Genomic DNA, 20,243 nt, shown 5'->3' on the forward strand with positions numbered 1-20,243 from the left:
GTTGTTTCACAATCTTATGCGATGAGTATTGATTTCAGTGAATGATTTGTGACTCCAGTTTCTGACAGCTCTGTTTGCACAAGGCTTCTGTCTGTCTGATAGTTGGTGCAGTCAAACAGTGTGGTGCATTTTCCACATAGGCGCTTACGCTTACCAAACTGAGCCTAGTTATCACCACATTGTTGCTACCGCCCATTCTTGTATTTTATCTGTACTTTACTTATTTTAATGACTGCACACAACACACCATTTGATCTTTATCTGTGTCAGTGTTTCCAAAAAGTAGTTTGGCTGTATATATATATATATATCTATATCTATATATATATATACACACACACACATATATATATACACATATATATAAATGTAGAGTTATTAAAAAAATCAATTATTTAATTCAATCATTAAGTTATAATTTTAGATTTAGCAGGTTTTGATATACATACATAACAAGTAATGACACGTAATGTAATAACAGTGGAGACACTTTTCACCAGTTGCAATGGCTGATGCAGTTCTTACCTTAAATGCCTGTGTGTGTGTGTGTGTGTGTGTGTGTGTGTGTGTGTGTGTGTGTCATCACAGCGAAATATGGTCCTAGTGACACCAATTGTAGAGGGAACTACCACAGAAGCTGTTTGTGAGCACTTTACTAGTGTTTATATATCTGAGATTGTCAAAGTGATAATACTGCAACCATGCAAGTTGCAGCCACAAAACTTTACAGATGTGTAGTTGAGATCAAACTGAGCTGGTGATGCTTTCCTAAGATGGTTTCTGACAGTTATTGCAGAAATTCTTTGGTTGTGCAAACCAGATGTTGCATCAGCTTTTCAGCTGGCTGATCTGAGATGATCTTGCTGGTGAAGGCGCTGGATGTGGAGGTCTTGGACATAGTGGCAAATTCACAGAAACAACACCAGAGAAAGCTGATGGTAGGGAAATGAACATTCACTTCATGGGCAACAGCTCTGGTGGACTGTCCTGCTGTCACCATGTTAATGGCATGTTTCGTAAAAACTTCTGACATCTTTGGCAGTGTGTTGTGTGATCAAACTGCAATATTTTACTGTGATGATCTCAAGGCACACCTGTGTAGTAATGATGATGTTTAACCAGCATCTTGGTATGCCTCACCTGTCAGATGAATGGATTATCTTGGAAAAGAAGTGCTCACTAACACAGATTTTAACTAATTTGTGACCCAAATTTGAGAAAAATGTAACTATTGAGTGCATTAAAAAGTCTTTAAATTAAACCTGTGAAAAATAAGAGCAAAAAAAAAGTTTGTTCAGTATGTCCTGCAGCACAATCTTGCTATAAAATTGGGTGGATCTGCTCAAGGTTTCATGTTGGCTTTGCAGCTTCCTGAAAAGTGGGATCAGACTGGATTTCACTGGGTGTAATTTATTGACAGGGTGTGGTGAAAAGCGGGCATGACAGGAAATAGTTTGGGTCAGGGTTGTAATGCATAAACTGTGCTGAGCTGGAGCTGGGATGGCTTGAGGGTGAACAGTTGTTCACAAAGTTGTAAATGATAGCTTCTTATCAAACACTATTGATCTCACTATCTCTACACTATGCTGCTAAACAGTGCTTCTTCTTCTCTGCTGATTGAATGAAACGAGAATGCTGTTATTGATGAGGCCGTGCATCAAACCATCCGACACGTTCTTGGTTTTACTCATAACTGTCTTGAAGTCTGAACACAGATCAGTAAATCCATTACACTTCTGCTGGCCTATTTGTCCAGTATCAAATCAACTACCTGCTGCCTGGGCCCAACAGGCAGGGATTTAGTAGTTGATACCACACAGATAACAATTCAATTAGATTATACTAAACTAATGTTTAAACTGTGATGTCTAAACATTTGTTTGTGTAACACGCCTCCTGTTAAAGGTGTTCCAGGCACGTCCCACTGGTTGGAGGCCCCGGGGTAGACCCAGGACATGCTGGAGGGACTGTATATCTCATGTAGCCTGGGAATGCCTTGGGGTCCCCCAGGAGGAGCTGTAAAGCGTTGCTGGTGAGAGGGATGTCTGGGGTGCTTTACTGTGACCTAGCCCCGGATAAGCGGATGAAAATGAATGGATGGATGGATTTCACTCTTAACAATATAAACAATCAGTATTTACTGAATTAGAGTTCGGTCCCACTCCTTCCCTGAAATCGGCTGGATGTCGGAGAGCCTCACGATTTCAATTTCTTTTTCTTTTGAATGCAGCTTTACAGTCAATTTATGTGCCTAGAGGCTAGTTGATAAATGAGCCTCCTTGTAATGATTATATTGGCTGTGCTGTTTCACTATCTGTAAAAGATCCCAGTGAAGACCCTGTGCTTAAACTGACATTTGGGGCTTTATTTTCCCACAGGCGTGAATCTGTATTTCTCCTCTTTACCTTGCAATTGAGTTTTCATAGTGGTACAATCCTGTCTCTGATTGAATTACAACAGCTGTGCATAAACTCTCAACCTCATGGATCTGGCAAACTGCCCTCGCTGGATCATATTTCAAGTCTCACCTGTACCTGGGCATGGCCACACCACCACCATCTGTGTTTCAATGCAGATCTGTTTGCTGTCTGATCACCCGCCAAGAGCACAGGCAAGTCTCCACAGTCGTCATGATATAAGCAGATATGAATAAAAAGAAAAAAAACAGGAGGTCTGTTGGCTGAGTTGTGGTATAGCTTGTTTATTAATGGTATATTTTTGCATAGGGAAACATACTCATTTCCAGTAATGAATTCATCAGCACTTGCTGACAGCAATGGCTAAATATGGTTATAATGACATATTATCAAAGATGTTAATATCCCCCACAGCAGAACAACATTAGGCCGGAAACACTGCTGTCACTCAAACTATGAGACATTCAAACAGGAAAGGAAAATCCAACCTTGAACAGACAGCTGTCAGTCCGTGACTTCTGTTTGAAATGGCCATGAGAAGACATAACTATGCCACAGTGCTGACATCATTTCCTGTCCCTGTCTAAATGCAGTCTTAGAGGAACAGTTTACATCATGCAAATAAAGGTTGATTATTAACATTAGCTTCAGCGGAAAAACACCCAAAGGAAAAAGTACTTAAAGCTCTTGTTAAAGCTGCTACAAACTACATCCAGTCCAGAGCAGCAGCCCTTTCCACAGTGACCATCTCAGCGCTCCAGCTCTCCCAGTCTGAAAAACAAATGGCCCATACCTCATCTATTATTTTCTTATACTGGGATACCAAGTCGTGCATTATTACGTCTTTCTGATTGGCTGTCAGGTGTCATTTAAAATCAAATATTAAGTTAATCAGTCACGTTAAGTGAGAAAGTTCTGGTATAGTCTTTAATGTGTTCTTTGGAAAGCGATCGTGGTGTGATAATGCACTCCAAGGTGTTCCAGTATAGAAAATAACACTTACGACAGGGGGCGCCACTCTGCTTCACCTCAACCTTGTCTTTTATTTTGAGGTATTGGGGGATTTCATCATATATCACTGATAATCAAAGATTTAATGTTGGTATCCCACAGCTTAATGAATGATATAATGTCCTGATGTCCTCTTAATGTGAAAAGGACTGTGGTCTGTGTGGACTGTAGTCATGCAATAACTGATGAAAGCTGTTCATGCCTATGCTCTCTCTGATGTAAGGGATATTTATCTGGAAGCAAGCAAAGCAGTCCTTTACTATAATATCTGAAACATTATGAGAAATAAAAATTCTTAAAATATGAGACTGCATCAAAATGTTCTCTGAGAAACACCTCTTTCGTTCATTACAAACTGTCTTCAGCACATGGAGTAAACGGTGTGCAGAAGCAATGTACCCGCGGATACAGAGGGGAATCAATATGGCATCACTGTCACAGGAAACTCTACAAAATCTGATTTTCAGTAACTAAACAGAGGTTTTCCAATGGCTGCGAGTCTGAATTACAGAAAGGGTTTTGAAGGGCCATTAAAAAATAAAATTCAAGTAAGAAACAGCAAAAAGAAACATATATTGGAGTTACAAGATTTTCAGGCAACAGCAGCAGTGGGGTAGAGTACTGAATAACATTAGTAGTTTATAGAAAAGAGCCCTCTATGAAAACATCCCCAGAACCACCCAAAACTGAACTGTTTATATCATTTCCATCTCACATAGCATTCAATTACAGATCCGATCAACTGCAGCTGCTAAGCTAACAAACAGATATCCCTACCAGCCGTACTACTGTTCGGTAAAAATTACAGCTACTTACAATACTAACCATGACCCGCCAATCACAATCTGATTCTGATATGATGCGTCTTAACAGGAGATGTCCACGAACATTGTTTGGTTATTTTCTGCTTACAGTGCTGACAGTGGTCAGAACAGCACTTGGTTTGTACCACAGAGCAAAGAAAAATCTAGAGGGAACCCAACACCAAAATTTACCCCAGTGAATAACGACTTGTTAATTAACACGGAGCCAACAAATTTAAAGGATCGTTGACAATGTTCTTTTATAGGAACTGACCATTTCTATAGTGCATATTTCCACATAAGTAAGCAGGATTTCTGATTTTTCAACAAACCCTCAACAAAAACCTACAATCATATCAACTTAGCAGCTTCAACCAAGTTCAACACGTCACCATGTGGTTGGTTACTTTATTAACACTGGGGATACTCACATCATGCATGGCTCCAAATTTAGGCAACGTAAAGGTGTGGTAGTAACACTAAACTGTAAGGTACATATATCCGAAGTCCCAACTAGGACGAAATTAGAAAGTGCTAATGAATGCATAGTTAAATCAGCAATCGTAAAGTAGATAATAGATGTATATTAATGAGCCATATTTAACAAATTGTTCCAAGAGCAGATTAAGGAACTTCTTGCTGGATCACTATACTGCTAATTCTTCAATACTATTCAGATAATACTTATTTAAGGAACTCTTCACCCCCATATTGATTATTTGTATATCAATCACTAACCCCAAATGTTTTTACTGCATGCCATGCATGAACGAAGAATCCAAAAATGGAGAAAATTTTTGCTGAAATAAAGTAAGGGGTCCAGCATAGCATCAAGCTAGCATAACATCAAACAAACTCACACAACTCCTGCATTATAGTCCAAGTCTCATTTATCCAGTCGTATACTTAGTATTTCCCAAATAAACTTATTATCACTAACCCCTAACCAATTAATGATTTATTCTGTTTTTTACTTTAGTTTTAACTAAGTTTACCTATCGCTAATTTTAACTATAATTATTCTTCATAATGCATATTGCACTCTTCCGTTGGAAGTCTTTAGAGGACAGGTTGATGTGCACGGAAATGGTGCGGGGAATGAAGCTGAACTGATCCTCACCATTTCTATTTTTTTATTTTTTTTTTACATTTTTTGCATGTCCCCAGGTAAGGGTTCTGCTGTCACTCACCCACGCCTGTCTCTTCCTGGCCAATGAACGAGCTTGGAGGCTGGATTTCAGTGGAATGCACCTGCAGAGTTCAAATGCATGTGCTAGCCCAGGCACGTTACTTGTCCGTGCGTGATACGTTTTTTTGCAGGAATGTTTAGTAACAATTTAAAGAAACTGCATGTGTTTGAGAAGTACTGAGCATATGACTGGATATATGAGACTTGGATTATACTGCACAAGTTGTGGGAGAGTTTGTAGACATGTTTTGATATAGTTTTGCTGTTGTTTAATGTGGCCCCCATATACTTCAATTCATCAGGACTTTCCCTTGTTTTTGGATTCTTCATTCACTGAGGAGGCATGCAGGAAAAACAAAGTTTCTTTTGCGAATTCAATGTTACATGGGGTGAATAACTGATATGCAAATAATCATTTTGGAGGTTAAGTATCCCTTTAATTATTAATCAGTTAGCATTAAGTTGCTAATTTGTTCCCTACTCTGTCTTTGGTAACCTATTTGTGAAGTGGTATCACCACATCTTTGAGCTGCATTTGGAACATGACAGCCTTTTTCTAGTGCAACCCTGAAAGGAGGCGAAAAGAGGACAGAGCTTTAGTCCCTGAACACAATCCAGCCTAGGCGTACAAAGAACCATGAACGGTGAATCCACTGAACATTATTAATAATCTGTCAGTGTTTCCTCTAGATTTTTTCTTCAACTCTTTGGGTTGTTTTATGGCTTGTTACCTCAGAACCTGCACAGCCCACCTCCACTAGTCAGAGCTGGTGATGTTCTCAATACTGAGCAGCACCAGCCCTCAGGCTGAAGTGTGTCACACGACCATGTAGTGTTTGAACACAACACGTACTGCAAAGCACAGCATAAAAAACAACACATAACTAGCAGTTAAACGATAGGCACTGCTTGTTGAAATCTTTTTTTTTTTTTTTTTTTTTTTTACAGTTTTCATGCTGTTTACCTGCTGGTATATTAGAGAGCAGAGAAAGTGATAAGTTTGCATGCCAACGTTCTTTGACCCGAGAAGAGGACAATGTGACGTGCACTATTTTCTCTCCAAACTGAGTTTTTTGATGAAGACATTTTTCACATGTTTGATTTGAGATGGGTAATTTACCAATGTTCTGAACACAGTCATTATTGTTATTTCCTCAGTTGGACTTCTAACTTCACTTCTCACAAGAGTTGGAAGAAAGCTCCACTTTGATTGGCAACAGTGTTGCCATAGTTACTGAGAGCTGCATGGTATTATACCTCGCCTGAGCCGGTTTGATCAAATTGTATTACATATTGCATTTTGGCATGGCGGTGGTATTTTATGGTACATTTTGTACGTTTTGTAGAATGGGATGAAGAGACATCACACTGCACAGCTGACACACCTTCACAACACAGTGTTAGTCTTTCACTCAGCTGGCTGGTGTGATTCAGGGAAGCTATTTGGCTTTCTTTGTGCGTGTTCTGCTGACAGATTGCTAGTCATTGACAGAGGGAAGAGTAGAGAGGAATAGAAATGAAGAGGATTCACACGTCATAACCATCTTCAACACAGAATCAAACCTCTCCTGACAGCCAGGAAATAAAAACTGCTTTTAAATAGTGCTTCCATCATTTCCACGAGTTAAGGTTTAGAATTCAAATCTTTTTTTTTTATCTTGGCTTCAGGTAGGGCTTCTGGTAGATAATATGAAGCAGTAATAGGATTTCTAAAGTACAATGTGCTCAGTAATGTTGGAAATTAGCTGGAGGAGACACACAAACCACGAAGCCACTACATCAGCCTTATGCTGCGTTCCAGACAACTCAGAACTGGACACTGTTTCCTACCAGAAAAAATACGAAACGATCACAATACATGATGGTGTCTGTTACATCATACATCAGTCTTCCTCTGTTTCATTTACATAATGCAAGGAGAGTGCAATTGTGTGCACACTTGCCAAACAAACATCAGTTTGTAAAATCTGGCATCGTGCACCTGGTCCGTTTGGAGGTCGGAAATTTAAATCGGGACATTCAAACTTCTGACTTTGACTGGAACGCAGCATTACAATACACACAACCTTTGCATGTCTAACTGTGGTCTTTTTTGAGTTTCGTAAGAGAGGTGATATATGGTAATTAAGCTTTATTTGTTGGGTTGTGCAGTATTAAATTTTAACTGGAGAGACTTTAGTTGTCCTTCATTCTGTCTTGCCTTATTTTACTCTAAAAGTGACTTAATATTTTTCTGACTTTTCTTAAAGGTTCCTATAGTGCAATTGCTAATATCATTATATCTGATTATATGTTATAACTATCTTGCTGACTGTAGTTCTAAGTGGCAGCCATGTGAGTACCACAGTTGTTACTGGTTACACAGTCTTGAATGTATCGCCATGGTCATAATTACAGGCAAAATATCACTGATTGAAAGAGGGAGTGCAAACATGAGATTATAATTACAGCTTGGCCTTGTATCTATGAATCTAGCTCTTCAGTGGACATACAGTAAAGTTCTGAATTAATGGCTCCATCGAGCAGCTCCTGGTTCTGATTCTGCACTGCTGAACAGATTTTACATCTAGGGGAGAGAAACAAAATCGTTTCAGGTATTTATCTGTGGTCGTTACTGTTATTTTAATTCTGAATTTAGTTGTCAAATGAAAGATAGAATCCTAGTGAAATGTAATCCTGTCAGTTCCTTCAATTTGTGCATTAGAAAAGAGCATGATAATCAATATATATACTTATAAAGCACCTTTCACTTTGACTCATAATTTCCAACAGGACTCCTGAGTCCTGACAAGAGGGTCCACTGAGTTACCACAGACCTCACCCAGTATGAGTGAGGCAGGTCTGGTCGGGTCACGTTGTTCTGCTTCCAAAGCCTCAATGTTATTCTAAAAACGTTGCTGCCACCTGCTTATCAGCACAACATCAGTGTCTGTTACTGTGTACTTAAATCTGATCCAGGGTCAGCTTTTCCCAAACACTGGCTGTTATTAATATAATTCATTTAGAGGATCGTGCAGCCCTAGCGGAGGTATGCATTCCAGCTCACCCTAACTTAACTTGACTTTCAGGATTGTCTCTCTCCCACTTTGCCGTTCATCATTCTTCATCACTCACATGGCTGAACTTCATAAGCAGCCCACACACAATCTTTCCCATTTCATGGGTCCCTTACTCTGCAGCTTGGCCACCATCTTAAGCGAGCCTAAATAAAATGCACAAACACGGCAGACTTAAACATTCTATACATCCTTTTTATGACAGACAAGTCCATGTTGTACATATTTTAACACACACTGCTGTGTTTAAAACTATAATGCTACAAGCAACATAATAATAACTCAAGAAATAACTAAAAAATGACCTAAAAATTTTAGTTGAGTAAGAATAGCGTTAAGTGCATGCATCCATATAAAACTCATCTATGGCCGTTTGTAGTATTTTGACACACATGATTCGTCACATGGTCAAAGCCATCATACAGGCAAATGGACGGTGTTCTAGTGGCCAGTCATAGAGCTGCAGAGCCTCGAAGCCCAAACCTGAACCTGTTTAACATGTTTCCATTAGATGGGACTGAGTGGCTTGGCCACACTGGCTAAACGCCTGACAAATACTCACAATATAGTAGTAAGACTTCTCCCTGCAATAAATACTATCAATGTGTTTGCATGTATTTAATACTTAATATTAAAACAGGATGTAGACAGAGCTGAAAACAGCTTCTGTTTGTATTATGAACATTTAGGCAGGACTTCAGGCAGACTTCACGTTCAGAAATAACCTGTTTGCTTTCGCAAAGTGCCATTTTTCAGATTCACGGCAGCCATACTGTACACTACGATAGTGTTTCATTTACAACACACACTGGTGTCCACATTTTGGGACAACACACGTCTAGTTCATTTTCAACACTGTGTCACAGACAGCAACACTGTCAATGTCCACAATCACAGTAACACACACGCACGCACACACATACACCTATCAGCCAACATCTCAGCTTCAAACAGCAGAGCCACTGAACCAGATCAGCTCTATGAGTGCAATCAACACCTGGTTATGACAGGATGATGTCACTGAAAAAATCAAAACTCAGAGGAACAGTCCGACATTTTGGGTGATACAGTTGTTTTCTTATCCAGACTGAGATGATAGCATGTCTGTGGGTTCACTTCATTCTTGACCTTGGACCAATATCCACTAGATCAGATGATCAAAATGTCAAAGCATTAGACTTTGGTTATGTGATACAGGTGTTGTATCTGGATGGCCAATCGTATCACTGATGCCATCCTTGAAGCAAGATGCAAATCTGCAAATCTTTGGATGGCGAAGGACTGACTCGCCCTACTGTACACTTCCTCTGATTGGCTAGTACTAGTTGTCTTTGTCTTGGTTGGATTGGTTAGGTTTAGTCAAGAGGAGTGTGGTAAGAATGTCAGGGTCGGCCAATCAGAGGTAAAACAGTATGTTGGGCAATTCCTTCGCTAGCCTAGGATTCGCACATTTGCAACCACGATAATGATTTAGATCTCCCCTTTATATGACCACTTGTTATCATGTGACTAAAGTTTCAAATTAAAGCCACAGGATGATACTAGAGCCAACTCAATCAGCTGATAAAACCTGTGAAATGTGGTTGAATGTAATGGGAAAAGGTATTAAATGGGCCTTGAGTTCAGATTACGGGGTGCTTATCTTAGCTTAGCACAAAGCTAAGCTAATAGGGCAAACTGTAAGCAAAATATATGTTTTGTGATGCTGTACCAACTCTCAAAAAACAATCTAGATTTTTAATTGTTTACTTTTTTTTGGTTTTCATAGTGAAGCAAATGTTAATTCCTTTAGGTGCATTAAAAATCACAATATATCACCTTGTTTCCAGCAATATATTGAATCGTACATGCTGATACAAGCCAAATATGTCTGCACTGTGTGGACTGAGTGCCTGGAGGCCACTGGACGATACAGTGAAAGAGATATCATCCTTTGCATGTGTCTCAGACTAGGGTAACAAACAAGTGTATTGACCAAAATGTCAGACTTTTCCTTTAACGTTGTAAAAACAAACTGCTGTGTCTTTAGTGGGATGGTAGCAGAGGATAAACCCAGCCTCTGCTGGAGCTAATGAAAGCTTTCTTTGAGCTTACACTCAATCTAGTATCTCAGCTTGCAGTCAACACACTGCCACTGTTTAACCTAAAACGGTGTACCTGCTACACTGGTTAATGTCAAGCAATCACACATGCAGCTTTTTTTTTTTTTTTTTTTTTTTTTTTTAAGTGCTACCAGCTGTACCATGAAAAGTATGATCACTTTTCCATAATGTATTATTGTTCTTTAACTAAAGGCAAGGCACATAATGTGTTTTATGAAATATCGTGCAAAATAGAAGTTTAATAACAGGGCTATTATTAAAATCTAAAGAAATAGAGAGCCCTTCAATCCACTGCCGTCTGATGTAGTACAGAGTACAGAGGGAGGAAGGGGAGGAGGAGGACGAGGAGGAGGAGGAAGAGCAGGATAAAGAGGGAGAGGTATCATCAGTTTGAGCCATGCATTCATTAGGTCAACACAGCGACCAGGGCAGCACCATGCAGTATACATCAGCTTGAAGCCAACTTTAACCAAACCTTAAACCTCGCCCTACCAAAACCCAGCTCATATCAGCACCTTCAGTATAAAATCTGAACCCCAAGTAGACGATAACACTAACCCCAAACCCTGGGAAAGGAAAATGAAAAGACACGTGAGTTCAGAATGAACGCAAACCCAATTATAGACACGGCCTGACTGCACACAGAGTCAACGGAAAGACGCAAATTCTAGGCAGCACTAAATCACATGGAGATGCTCCTGTGTTAAAAAAAAATATCTCACTTATTCCAACACAGTTTGACACTAACATCAAAAACAAAGAGACAAGAAGAAAAACTGGAGGGAAATATGAGACCAAACTGGAGTTCCTGCTGATTTCAGAGTCGTCACACAAACACACACACAGCCAAGATGCAAACTAGTGAGGCCGTGTACAGTCTGTTTGTGTAGACCCACTTGTGACCCCCACCACGCACTCCAAATTTACTCTGTGAACCTTCAGGGGAAAGACAAAATGTTATCTTTGACTCCAGTAGGTTGCATCTTCAAAGGTGTTTTTTTTGTGCTCCCACAGATGTCTGCTTTCTGCCCGGAACGATAAAATAAAAAACCAATGAATCAATCCAATATTTCCACAGACACTGCTCTCCTCCTCTTCACTTGATTCACATCAGGTCCACAGCAGTGGTTGGAAATACTGCATTTAACTTTGGTTTCGCCCTTGAAATACATTTTATCTTCCAAAGCAGCTGGAAGACACTTTTTTTATAAAGCAAGTCAAATAATAATGTCTTGATTTCCCCCTTCTCTTTGCCCAGGAAATGCACATGACCAAATCAATTAGTAACGTCTTCAGACTGCAGAAACTCCAGTGGTCAAATTCATGTGAATAACATGAGATGAAAATTTGCTTGCCGTTCAATCTGCACCTCAACACAGAAACACCAACCCACATCCCCAGGCAACACATTTCAACAGTCTGCTTTATAGTTACAAAGCCTTGGAGGTTAAAATATGGCACAGATTATAAAATATTAGCTCCTAAAAAATCTAATTTATATTCAGTGTTTTTTATATCCAGAGAGATGGTGCACGAAATTAGCAAAAGGCCAGAGTGCACACATTCTACTACTGTTGCATTTGGAGTTTGCGTTGAATTTCACATAACAAATATCAACGATGAGATACGGTTTCATTTGATACTGCTTCTGCATTCAGATCACACAGACTGGGTGGTTAATATCCCTTAAACTGGACAGGGATTCATGTTTGGATTCTATTACATGCTGACCTTGTTAAACATTTAAGAGGATTTTAATCGAAGTTAAAATGCGGCATGAAAGATTTTAAGCCATTAAATGTCTTTCAAAAGATTACAGACTAAATTAAGCTGTGACAAGCCAGAATATTGCTTTGCCTCACTAAAGCACTGTCATAATGCAAATACTGTGTCATGGTTGGACACAAAAAGAGCGAGCAAACTCTGGTTTTTAATGCTTGATTTGTTGCTTGTTGCCAGTCGGTAAACCATCAAGGTTTGACTTGAAACCAACCCTAGCACTGTGCCTAACCTGTCCATGTGTTCATCTGAACCCCAGCCCAAACCGTTTTCACGTTGCCGTTTCACAAATCATCGTTCAGGTTGGGTTGGGATTTAGTGACACAGTTCGAGACACCTCCGAGAACACCACTTATTCTAGAGCTAGACAAGTAACCTGGATTTTGTGCTCAGTTCAAGTCAGCATGCACATGACCTGCTGTCCTCATAACCACTGACAACTTCAAGGAAAACACAGTACAGCCTGCCAGCTTGGTAACATGCCACATTATTAACTTAATCATAGTGCAATGCCCGCTATATCTCTCTCTAATCTACCTACATACAAGTACAAACCCCGTCACTGTGTTCTCTGAGACACAAACAAAATCTACACAACACCTCCTCAAAACAGAGCAGGGATGAGTGTGTAAATGCAGGAACCATTTTCACAATCTGACACGCACACACGCAGACACACACACACGACACACCACACCATGCTACAGTTTCGAACACGCTGAGTTCAGCAGTCAGTTTACTGCTGGCTGTGCTGCCACGTGATCCTGGTTTTAGCGTGTCCTCGCCGTTTCTTTGAGGCAGGTGCACGTCTCCTCCAAACACTGTGCCTTTGGCTGTTTGGATAACTACTGTCATGACAAAATGATCAGCATCTGAAGGGGGAAGAAAGCAGCAGGATATTCACGTAAAAAGACGCCCTCTGCTAAACACAGTCGCACTGGGGCCCAACTCTACACTGGTGTCCAACTGTAGCATTGTGTGTTGTGTTGGAGGAGGCTTGAATATAGCTCTTATTCCACTATTACTCGTTGTTTTCTGATAAAAAAGCACAATCAGTCTTAAAAACATGAGCTTAGCAAAGCAACTTAATGGTTTCAGGCTGATGATTGTCAATAAAAAAGACAAAGCCTCTGTCTTTTGGTGGGAAGAGAGAAAAAAAACTGCTCTGAACTCTAAATTTTCTTATCAATAACACAATAAAAAGTGCAAAAGAAACATTACATATTAACAACAGGATCTCTCTCTAGTCGGTTCAGAAAAAAAGGGAGGCTTATTTGCATATATTATAAGCAGCACCTGCAGCGGAGAGGGGCATTCTGGGTGTTGAGGGGGGGATGAGGTCTATGTCTGTCCCAGGGAGGAGGCCTTATACTGGATTTAGTGTAGAGACCCAGGGTACAGGGGTAAAGGCTGACATCCATTCCAGGGAAACAGGCCTCATCCTGGGAACATGGTTAGGTTACAGGCTTCTTAGGATTCGGTGTGTTGAGGCCTGGTTCTGGTCTGCAGTTCATCTGGACCGACCAGACATCTGCGTCGCTCCGTAGCTTTCGCTTGAAAAAACACACCTCGCGTCAGTGGCCATTTGTGTGAACCATTTAGTGTCACATAGCATAGTTCAATCTGTGGCTGCAAAATGGCTGCGTGAGAGCAGCATCCTTCTTCTGTCCAGGCTGTCTCTTCTGGGTGCATACAAATATAGAAATATATCACACTGTATATTTATATATATGTATGACCGCATGTTATGCTTCTACAAAGCGGAATATATTTTTCCTCTGGCAATGTCTTGACAACTTTGTTTCCCTTCCTCCAGGACAGTACTGTCGTGACAATCAGCTTTCCTCCAGAGTCCACTCAGTTGCCCAGATACCAGGACTGGAACAGAGACAGAGACACAGTTACCAACGACTTACACACAAGTACAAGACTTTATCAACTATCTTGGGTCAAATATTGGTAATTAAGGACACTGTAAATTATATTATTCATGATTTTATAATAAAAAAGGCTGTAACCCTGTATCAGGACATTATAAACAACACTATTAATCAGCAAATGTACTTGCATAAAATCTCTTTTTAAATGCCCTTTAAAATTAGAGTGAGTAATTATAAAGATATTGTATGTTTTATTGAGATCTTCATTCTTAAAAAAATTCAAATTCCAACTAAAGCATGTGTAAATAACACATCTACATATTTTATGATGTCTCACAGGCTCAAGTTATTCTTAATACAAATAAATATTAAACTGATTAGCTCTACTGACTATTGGTTGAACTGACTATTATGAACAGTCCTGACTTACTTGATCACACATTTAAAAAAAAGTAACTTTTCTAATTTACTTCAGTCAGTAGCATTGATACCTCCTCTGGCATCCAACCAGGTGTTAAATCACCCAGCTCAGCTCATCAGCCATTAGCCCGAAGCGTCATCTACTACAGGCCATTTACAGCAATAGACTCCTTTATTGATCCCTGATTGATTTTTGCCTACAATACAGCATACACACATTGTCTTTCTGGTGAGAGACTAATTCCTGCAGACATGATGGTCAACTCTTAACCCAAACTGTAATAATCACTGTAGGCACTGATCAAATCATGTCAAAGCAATCAATCAATTTACAACAAAAACTTGAGTCATTTGCTTTTGCACAATAAGCATGTCCCATGTGGACATCTTAACATTTAAAGGCCCCTACACCATGCAGTTTGGGGCCGTCCCAGATTAAAGTCAGGACATTCACTAGTTGTCAATCAAAACTGCAGCTCCAACATCTCACTGTGAGACATCTCAGCTGACGGCTGATTTACAGCTCTGGAACCACAAGACAGGCTGTGTCAAAATTCTGACAGTGTCAAAAATGTAAGACCAACAAAAATGTTCACAAAATGGCTGCTGCTATGACCAACCAATTGGAATATGGCATGAGCTGATGCAGACACAGTAGCAAACTCTGACATTGTGCACATACCAAATGTAGATACAGTATTGTCAATGTAATTATCTACAGTATTCTTAGCACCTGTTCTGGATTAATTTAAAATGCCGGTATTAAGTTCATTTTTTTGCTACATTTTCAACATAACAGCAGTGTCGATTGATAGTTTGAGTTTATTTACAGTGTGCCTCTGCCGTGCCACAAAACTGAAATCATACAGTACATTTTTTACTTTTATACACTCATCTGAGTGTGACATGCAATGAACTCTCAAGAATTCAGCATAAACTTTGCATTGCAGTGCTTTTTGTCTGATTGAACATGATGAAGCTGCTTTGTAGTATTTTAAATCAAGAAACTGAAACTGAGCCTGGATTTCAATCACATTAAATATCACTAACAAGTTGTGATTAAAAACCACTAAGAACTTATCTTAGGACTTGTATTGAGCTGTGACAAAGTTCAGAAATACACAGAACAAAACAGAGAGGCAGAGAGACAGAGATCACAGAGACACAGAGAGGGAGACAGAGAGGACTTCTGTCTCAGCAGTATTAGCTGAGCTGGTTCTGGATCAGAGGCACTGCAATGCAGCAGCAAAAACACAATCCAAAGATAACACAGGTCTCTTCTGTGATCAGCATATATTGTGTACTGTACATATGTTTCGTAACACCCACACAACCTATTGATATACACACCCACCTGAATCTGTATGTACCACCTTCACTGTGTACCTGCTGTAGCCACCCATCTACAGCACCCACATACCTGCAACCTGCCACTTACTGACCCACTCTCACCTACATTTCAGCTGCCTGACTGATATAAGGTTTCACAGCTCAGCCTTCTGACTGAGGCAGATTGTCCCTGTCAATGTTCATTTGCCAACCCATGTTTTATTCCCAGATAGATTAGAGGTTTTATTTGTAAGTCAACTTTGTTCCCTGTCAGAGCATTTAGACCACAGAGAGCTGAGTTTTTAATTGGAAGCTATTGCACCCCAGAGAGTGTCAGTAGAAAGAGAAAGCATGCTCTCGCTTAGATGAGTTCAATAATGAAACTTTTAGAGGAAAGCAAAGCAAACATGAAAGAGCAGCTCACAAAGTCTAGAGTGGATGTGTGAAGTCATCTGCAGTCATCCTTATTTAGCACATAATTTAACTAATGTTAAAATATGGTGAAATAATCAATGCTGTGAGCACCATGAAGCAAATGTTAATCACCTCTTTTGGTTTGGTTGGGTCAACTGAATCCTTCTGACTTGATCCTGCAGAGTCAAATGAACCATACTAACCTGGGCTTGGTAGAGTCCACCTGGGTCTCGAGGGGTGACTCCAACGAAGGAGGTGCGATTGGCAGGGGGTGTCCCAGGGGCCGAGTATGCTGAGGGTGTTTGCGTTAACAACATCAGTCTCATTATGTCCTCATAATGCCATGTCACTTGCAAAGTTGCATGAGGCAGTGCTTTTAACAAAACCTGTCCATGTCACAAAGGAGCTACAACAGAGAGCAGCGTCAAAGTGAGTCACTGATTTATCCTGTCTTATACAACTCTGATTTAACTCTGCTGTCTGTTTGATCACTGCTGCGAAATAAGGTTACTTCTTTTCACTTAGCCTGCTGTTATTTTAAATTGGAACCAAGGAACAACAAAAGACAACAGAGGCAACAGACCGGATGTTAAGTCTACTTTAACTGGAGTGCTGCCCAGCTCTCTTATTGCAGGTAGAAAGATAAACTCCACCCAGCTGATATGTTAACATCTGTCCTGAAAGGTATTCCAGATTGTGCAAAATTTGCAATACCTGGTGCGATCTACTGCAGGAACTAATGAAATATAATATAAGGTGTATCTATTATCACAGTTCTGCTTTTTTTCTCCTCTGTTCCCTGCTTTCGGTACGAGTTCCTGGACTACATTTTGGCTCTTAGACCCCCTTTACACCTTGCATTATAATGTGTTTTGGGTGATCAGATTGCACTCGGGTAGTGCTCGATCACATGACGTACAGGAGTACAAGGACCCAAAATGCATTGAGGAGGGATTGGGATCTTACCGGCCAAATTGCCCCCAAAGGTGGTCGGGTATGCACTGTGACTACATCGCACAGAGGTGTAAATCTAATTGCATTTTCAATCGACAAACAACAGCTACGTGAGTGGAAATGTAATTGTGCAAGGTAGCAGCCATGAGCTAGTTAGCGAGGTAAGCTACTACCAAGAAAGTAGCAAGAAAGCTTGTGGATATTCAAGACACTTGTGGTGACTGCTTTCAGTTTGGTCCAACAAAAGTATACAAGCGAAACTTGTAAAATCATATTGTAACTGAGTCATTTCATTTGATCTGGATATAAGATGCATTTTGATGCAAGGTGTAAAGGGGGTCACAGGGGTTGCCAGCAGAGCTTTTGATAGTGACTGGTCAAGCAGTTGTGACATCACATCACAGTAAGACTGTTACATCAAACAAAACAGCTCACCTTTTTATTTATGGAGCAGAACTACTGATACTTAAAGACTATACAAAGAATAAGGGATCAGTGGGCATTCAGCGATTCATCTCTGTTTAGAAGAACAAACTGGCCTGGGGCCACCCCAGCAGGGACCTGGATCGTCTTCAGAGTACAATCTTGTATCTCATGTTTATGTAACGTGAAAGAAAATCAATCTTTTGCAGTTGTCACTTCATCCATTACAGTCTGTCCCACAACCGTTTACTCCACTCATCTCCCAAAAATAGGATCAAAAGCTTCAGAACAGCTACTAAATGGACTTTGAGGTTGGGCTGCTTTGTCAGCTGCTCTTTCCAAGGCCAAGAATGAACTTAAGAAATGTGCATAATTATATTTATATGACATATCTGAGTTGTAATGACGCACTCGGCTGTTTGTGAACAGTGGAAACACAAAGAGAGCCTTTTATCATAAGTCTTTATATTGTACAAAACAACATTCCTTCCCTGATTTAATCTTAGTAGAGATAAAAGCTATTCACAATGCTTTGCAGCACTTATAGTGATACTGAACCTGTGTAGAATGTGAATGTAAACATAAATCCTGATAATGCTGCTCAGCACTTATCTTAGCTCTGTTTTATCTGTCGGCTGCGTCTGGGCTTAGTAAGAGGAACACTGCACTTTAATGAAAAGGAACAGTTCTCCTTGAAAAACCAACACTCTAGGTTTACAGAGGCTTCTGTTTCTATGCATTCATCTTTAAATTATAGAAGGAGACATGTCGACAGAGGATAGATATGCAAGAAGCCACTCAAAGATATCTAGAATTCTGAACTACTGTAAAAAATTCATATGTCTGTAACAGAAGAATTAAAGAAAACTAGAGCAAATTATTTTATATCATACGTATTATTTTGTAATTAACAAGATGAGAAGGTTGTGGTTTGTGTCAACAAATCTTCAGTCACTGTGAAATCACTACAGGCAGCAACTGCACTGATCTGTCTTCTGATCTGCCATCTAAGTAATAACATCTGTCCGCGTCCTCTAACGTGGACCTCTAACACTGCCTCCACCTCCATGTCCTCCACTCTGAGCTGCTGGACCTGCCACCCAGTCCTGATTTCTCTTTCTCTAACTGCAAGGTGAGATACGTTCTTAGTGGTTTGTGATGTCCAGTGGGTTGTTGGGAATATTTTATGGATTGTGACTCGCTCAGTTTCTACTGATAAACCTAAGGTTATACAAAACATTTTATTGCATTTCTTTATTAATTTCCCATAAGTTGGTTTGACCTATTTTCCATTAGTAATGCAAGGCATCTTAAAGATCATAATATTTTAAGTAATAGACTATTACATTTTCATTAAAATTTGGCCCAAAAGATTTACTATGTTTAGTATAAAGTATAAATTTGTATAAATATTTATTTCCATTTAAAATGTAGACACAAACACAGTGTGTGTGCATGCTCCTCTCAGTTTGTCAGTCTGGAATACCCCCCAGGAGCTTTTACACCAGTAAACCCTTTGTGTTATCTTATCTCTGCACCTCCATTTCAACATTTTCTGTGCTTGTATGTAGAAAATAAAGGATGCCACACATCAATACATCAATACCAACAGAAGTTAGTTTTGACCACTTACTGGGTGATGTGGGGGAGTTTGCTCCCCCATCAGAGGAGGTGGTAGTGGCCTTTGACTCTGCAGACAGTGTCGGCCTGGGGAGGGACGAGGGGGGAGGAGCCAGGGAGGGTGCTGGTCCAGGAGGTGCCAACATCTGGGAGGAGATGTAGTGACTGGGCACTTTAACCTGGTTGCTGCCATTCAACTAGAAAAAAATTAGAAAGACAGACAACAAACATATATTTTACATGGGTTGCAATGCTGCTATACTTTAAAGGTACAGTTCACCCCAACAGGCTGTACAGATGTCTGCCTTCTCTCAAAGATAATGGAACAAAATGGCACTTGGCTTGCGGTGCTCAAAGTGCCAAAAAAAGTAAATAAATATATTTGAAAAACTCAGCAGTAACGTCTCTTTCCAGAAATCATGATTCAGTTTCTCAGGATAATCCACAGACCTTGTTTTGAGCAGTTTCATGTATGTTTTTTTCTACTAAACTACACCCGCCAACCGTATCACAGCATTAATGTTTACATCTCGCATTGTCAGAAGCATAGGCCTCTCGTCCGTACACACCTACTTCTGTGCTGTGACACGGCTGGTGGGTGTAGTTCGGTAGTAAGAAAATAGTTCCTTTTGTCTTGAGTAACTGGGTCGTAACCTCTAGAAAAGAGACATTGCTGTTGAGTTTTTCAGATGGATTTTTTATGGTGCTTTGAGCACTACAAGCTGAGTGCCATCTAGTTCCATTATATTTGAGAGCAGGCAGACATCTCTACGGCTGATATCTCCAACACTCAGTATCTCACATCAAAACAGTCTAGACTGATAAACAGCACTACGGGTAAGAGGA

General features: G+C 40.0%; 1 protein-coding gene and 1 long non-coding RNA gene across 5 annotated transcripts in view; one reads left to right on the forward strand and one right to left on the reverse strand.

Moving 5' to 3' along the window:
* Window positions 1-875: 875 nt before the first annotated feature.
* Window positions 876-2,667, forward strand: LOC144463687 (uncharacterized). The gene is made up of 2 exons (XR_013491725.1): window positions 876-938; window positions 2,461-2,667. It is a non-coding gene; the product is annotated as an uncharacterized LOC144463687 (long non-coding RNA).
* Window positions 2,668-13,688: 11,021 nt separating this feature from the next.
* nfic (nuclear factor I/C) overlaps window positions 13,689-20,243 on the reverse strand; it is a 41,351-nt gene continuing 34,796 nt past the window's right edge. For 2 of the 4 annotated variants that reach the window (XM_033620803.2, XM_033620806.2), the window contains exons 11-13: window positions 19,411-19,594; window positions 16,604-16,692; window positions 14,128-14,235 (exon numbers count right to left, since the gene is read on the reverse strand). In XM_033620803.2, coding sequence (XP_033476694.1) covers window positions 14,215-14,235; window positions 16,604-16,692; window positions 19,411-19,594 — 294 coding nt within the window. In that variant the 3' untranslated portion in view covers window positions 14,128-14,214. Of the gene's footprint in view, window positions 14,236-16,603; window positions 16,693-19,410; window positions 19,595-20,243 lie in introns of all 4 variants that reach the window. The other 2 variants (XM_033620802.2, XM_033620805.2) reach the window with 1 other exon arrangement.

Source organism: Epinephelus lanceolatus, chromosome 6 (genome assembly GCF_041903045.1).
Source record: "Epinephelus lanceolatus isolate andai-2023 chromosome 6, ASM4190304v1, whole genome shotgun sequence".
NCBI lineage: Eukaryota > Metazoa > Chordata > Actinopteri > Perciformes > Serranidae > Epinephelus > Epinephelus lanceolatus.